Source organism: Fukomys damarensis, unplaced genomic scaffold (genome assembly GCF_012274545.1).
Source record: "Fukomys damarensis isolate Sample0158 unplaced genomic scaffold, DMR_v1.0_HiC HiC_scaffold_32, whole genome shotgun sequence".
NCBI classification, from domain to species: domain Eukaryota; kingdom Metazoa; phylum Chordata; class Mammalia; order Rodentia; family Bathyergidae; genus Fukomys; species Fukomys damarensis.
Window position 1 is genome coordinate 38,604,188 of NW_022900944.1, and position 4,988 is coordinate 38,609,175.

The 4,988-nt window shown below is 45.9% G+C and overlaps 2 protein-coding genes across 4 annotated transcripts in view; one reads left to right on the plus strand and one right to left on the minus strand.

Moving 5' to 3' along the window:
- Positions 1-4,488, minus strand: part of Kars1 (lysyl-tRNA synthetase 1) — a 16,940-nt gene extending 12,452 nt beyond the window's left edge. The window contains exons 1-2 of one of the 3 annotated variants that reach the window (XM_010609484.3): positions 4,314-4,488; positions 1,261-1,437 (exon numbers count right to left, since the gene is read on the minus strand). In XM_010609484.3, coding sequence (XP_010607786.1) covers positions 1,261-1,403 — 143 coding nt within the window. In that variant the 5' untranslated portion in view covers positions 1,404-1,437; positions 4,314-4,488. The remainder of the gene's footprint in view (positions 1-1,260; positions 1,438-4,313) is intronic. The other 2 variants (XM_010609486.3, XM_033757927.1) reach the window with 2 other exon arrangements.
- A 3-nt stretch (positions 4,489-4,491) lies between these two features.
- Terf2ip (TERF2 interacting protein) overlaps positions 4,492-4,988 on the plus strand; it is an 8,975-nt gene continuing 8,478 nt past the window's right edge. Inside the window, exon 1 of the mRNA XM_033757928.1 lies at positions 4,492-4,987. Within this exon, the coding sequence (XP_033613819.1) occupies positions 4,709-4,987 (279 nt within the window). The 5' untranslated portion in view covers positions 4,492-4,708. The remainder of the gene's footprint in view (position 4,988) is intronic.

A 4,988-nucleotide genomic window follows, 5' to 3' on the forward strand; every position in this document is an offset into this window, starting at 1 on the left:
AAAAAAAAAAAAAAAGTAAAAGAAAACCCCAGGTGTGGTGGCACATGCCTGTAATCCCAGCACTTGGGAGGCTGAGGCAGGAGTATTGCTGTGAGTTCAAGACCAGCCTAGGCTACCTAGTGAGTTCCAGGTCAGTCTCAACTATATAGTGAGACCCTGTCTCAAAAAAACAAACAATTGAACTCAGGATTGAACTCAGGATGTTGTACTTGTGAGGCAGGCATCGGCAACACAGAGCTAAATCCCTGGCCCACAATCTCTTGATACTTGTTAAACAACACTTAAAAAACAAAATTGATGTGGACAACTCAGTATCCTTTATGATCTGAACTTGCTATCTGAACTCAGAAACAAGACATTTGGGGAGAGAGAGAAATATTCTCATTATTCAGAGAATTTATAGATCATTATTTCAAACTGCTGGTGATAACTGAGTATTTGGCAATAGTGAACTGTGGCAAAAGATGTTATGTGTGGGTATTATCTGGCCTTAGGGTACACCTTCCATTTTCTCACAGTGATCCTCCTACCTTGGCTTCCTGAGGGCTGGGATTACAGTTGTGCACCACAGTGCCCAACCCTCCATATTCAATATGAGTTTAGAATTATTTTAAACAACTAATTGAGATTCAAATCATTCATCATTCTTTCAGTGAGAAAAACTAATTCTAGTGGCTTCAAAGCAGGCAATTCCTTCTAGATAAAATATGTCTTGTAATAGTTAAGTTGCTTTAAATCAAATTAGTCTTAAAGATAGTCTCATCAGGTTATAAGTATAGCACTAAAACCAGAACTGAGAACAAAGACATCCCTAAAATGGCAAAAAAGGAAAAACAGTTGGCATGAGAAATTCTTTATTCAAACTGGGCAGGGTTATACCTGTAATCCCAGCATTCTCTTAGAGGCTGAGGCAAGAGGATTGCAAATTCAAGCCCTGCCTGAAATATGTGGCAACTTAAAAGGACAGAGATGTAGCTCAGTGTGAGGGCCCTGGGTTCAATCCCCAGTACTACCAAAAAACCAAAACCAAAAACAAAAGGTTATTCTCTGAACACTATTCCGGAATAAAATCCAAGTCATCTTAAGACTCTAAGGAGAGAAGATTTGAATGTATAAAGAGAAAGTAAGAAGGAACTATTGGTTTTGGCAGAACTCTGTGCTCTTAGCAGCAAGTCCATAGACTGATTGGGGCTGAACAGATACTGAATAAAGGAAGGAAAGATTTTTGCTCCCAGAGCAATAATGGTAATGGGCACCAACCTTCTTTTATCAGAGAGTGCCTTGTTCTTGTGAAGCGCTGTGAAAGGAGCAAGTTGACCCAGTCGAAGTTCCCTCTGACCCCATTCTGCCCAGGTTTGGTGCAGGGACCCCCTAACAAGCCTTAGAGCAGCTTGTATCAACATGGCAGAACACCCTGGAGCTAACGATTACCACGACCTAGCAGGAAACAGAGATGGGTGTCAGATGGGACAGACAGGATATACCCACCCGACCTGTACTCTTGAGTTAGAAGAGGGGAGCCACGCAAATCTGCACTGCCTTTTAGTGTCTTGTTTAAATTATCAACAGAACCCTGTTAACACTGTTCTGTGACTGTACCTGACGTAATTCTTAGTCCTAGCAATGGAAAGAAGGTGCACCTCTGGAGTTAAAAAGTCAAATGCAGGGCCAGGGATTTAGCTCAGTAGTGTCGATGCCTGCCTCCCAAATGCAAAGACCTGAGTTTGGTCCCCAGCACCAAAAAAAAAAAAAAAAGCCAAATGTAAGCTGGGTGTGGTGGTGCACATCTGTGATCCCAGCACTCAGGAGGCTAAGAGGGCAGGAGGATTGCTGCCAGTTTGCCAGTTTGAGGCCAGCCTGAACTATATAGTGGGACCCTGTCTCCAAAACAAACAAACAAACAAACCTCAAATGCAAGTCAATCAACAGTGTACAGGTGAAAATGATGACAGCATTCTACAAAATAGGAGACACAATGTGAGGCAGTGTTTCCAAAGCCCTGACCAAGTATGGTTTCTCTTGAAGATGAAACAGCGGGACAGGAGATGACAATGTAAAACATGTAAAGCAAAACATCACTGTCAAATGCAATCTCTATTTAGAATGCTAAAAGCAAGGGCTTAAAGCTGGGTGTGATGGCAAAAGCCTATAGTTTAAGCTATTTAGGAGGCTGAGGCAGGAGGACTGCTACAGGGTAGGAGTTTGAGACCAGCCCGGGTAGTAAAGTGAGAACCTGTCAAGAAAGAAAGAAAGAAAAAGAAAAGAAAAGAAAAGAAAAGAAAAGAAAAGAAAAGAAAGAAAAAATGCAAGCCACACATCTCTAAGTCAAACAGAAGCAAGACCATTTAGAGTTCTAAGAGCAAGGAGAAAAGGAATGGTCTCAGAGCACTTTTTATTTATTTTTTTGGTACTGGCGATTGAACTTGTGCTTGCGAGGCAGGCAGCGGCACCCCTGAGCTAAATTCCTGGCCCCCACTTTGCATTTATTAACAGTGGAAGACAACAAATTACAGGGGTCACATTGTTCTGTGTTCAAATAAATTTGAGGAGGAGCTTTCATTTAAGAATGAGTACTTTGCCAATCTGGTTTCTTTTTTTCTTTTTTTTTGAGACAAGGTCTAGCCCAGGATGGCCTTGAACTCACAAGCAATCCAGCTGCCTCAGCCTACCAAGTGCTGAGATTACAGGCTTGTGCCCCACAGCCAGCTTCATCTGGTTTCAAATTTGGGGACAATTTCTGGCAGCATAAAATGTTCATTAAAGGTATCAGATCAGTGAAATTCCAGAAACAATCAAGAAACAGAAGGAATCATTACTTTCATCTGGGTGTAGTGGCTAGTGGCATGACCTGCAACCCCAGCAATGGGAGGCTGAGGCAGGAGGATCACTCTAAATTTGAGGCCAGCCTGGGCTACACAGTGAGCTCAAGGCCAACCTGAACTACATAATGAGGCCCTGTTTTGAAAAACCAACCAACAAACAAAAACCCAGAAATAAAAGATATTCCCACTGGGTGTGGTGGCAACACACCTGTAATCCCAGCACTTGGGAGGCTGAGGCAGGAGGATTGTCATGAATTCAAAGCCTGAATTTCATAGCTGAGACATCTCAAACACACTCCCCCAAAAAAGAAGAAAAAGGGGTGTTTTCAACTCTTAGAGAAAATCCATAAGATCTCTAAAATGATGGCCCACATATGAGGATGTTAGAAAAACGTAACTTTAGATATTTCTCTTGTAACTTTTCTAAAATACACTAAGTATAAACCTAGAGACACAAGGAAAAATGAACTCTAATCCACTGAGTGCCTATAGCAATTTGCTCAGGGTTCAGCAAGAGGATTAAACCTTCATATACTAAAAGCAGCATTGCATGTAATGACTGAATTTCTCCTGTACCTCTGGAGTGCTATTATGTCTCATCTGGAGCACTGAGGAAATACTCAAGTTATTGTGTCCCATAGTTCAAAAGAGAAATACCGTTTGAAGTAATATAGTAGAGAAGACATAGTAAAGGGCAACTAGTCTTTTTTGTTTGTTTGTTTTTTGAGACAGGGTCTCACTAGTTGAGACTGACCTGGAACTCACTGTGTATCCCAGGCTGGTCTCAATCTCACAGAGATCCTTCTGCCTCAGCCTCCCTAGTGCTGGGATTACAGGCGTGTGCCAGCACAACCGGTTTAAAGGTGACTAATCTTAATCTATGTTCACCTACACACTTACAAGGATTTGGGGTGGTGATTAACAAAGTCACACCCGGCAGGGTTAAGGACAGACAGCTTGGTGTGTTCAGCTGAAAATGACGGTCTCCACTCATAGACAGCGATCACTCATTTCTCACAGATCCTTTGCACAATCCATATGGGTTGGTGCACGACACAGTTTTATAACTGATCCCCCTTTAAATGAGGAGGCTGCAATGACCTTGCTGAGGCCAGAACAATCTTGACGGTCTTTACACGAAAAGCTACTTAGTTGCTCTAACCTCCTCATTGGGGACTGCTCCATAAAGGAAGGCATCTCTCAGAGGGAGGAAGAAGAAAAAGTTTCACTTTCCTTTCCTGTCAGCCCCGGGTCTAAGCACCGGTTTCTCTCCTGCATTCTCCTACAGCAGCAAAGATGAGGGAGGGATCTCGCCGGCGCCCCCCTGGGACATCCCTAGGGATGCAGTTTCTGGGTTCGGCCACTGCGTCTCAACATGTGCGCACCCACCAGCGCAGGCAGAAAGGACCCTGGTCTTGGCACGAGGATCAAGGCACTTCCCAGCCTGGACTTTTCAACCACAAAGACTTAACGACCCACAAAGACACTTACTTTTTGCTCAGTTTCGGCTCGCCATCCACTTTCACCTCAGCCCCCTGCACCGTAGCCATCTTTCGAAAGGCGGGATCTGAGAGTGACCAGGGTAGCACGGCCACTTCCGGGTTAAGGCCGAAGCCCCGCCTCTTCCGGGGCGGAGGGCGGGCGTTCCTGGCGCGCAGGCGCAAGTGCTGAGCTTCACGGCGGCGCAGTTTCAGTCAGAGCAGCTTCAGTGACTAGTCCTCGGGCCGGGGATTTAGCTCTGTGGTTCCGCCGCCTGCTTCGTAAGCGCCAAGTCCGGAGTTCGGTCCCCGGTACCAAAAAAAAAAAAACCCCAACAACCAAACAAACTAGTGCTCCATTAGGAAGCGCTCGTCAGGGGGCGGCTGTTGCGGTGCGGGGCGTCAGACATGGCGGAGGCGTTGGATATGGGCAAAGACCCCAACGGGCCCACTCATTCCTCCACTCTCTTCGTGAGGGCAGACGGGAGCCCTCTGTCGTTCTACGTGCGGCCCAGCCCGATCAAGCGCCGGCTCTCGACGCTGATCCTGCATGGCGGCGGCACCGTGTGCCGGGTGCAGGAGCCCGGGGCGGTGCTGCTGGCCCAGCCTGGGGAAGCGCTGGCCGAGGCCTCGGGTGACTTCATCTCCACACAGTACATCCTGGACTGCGTGGAGCGCAACGAGAGGC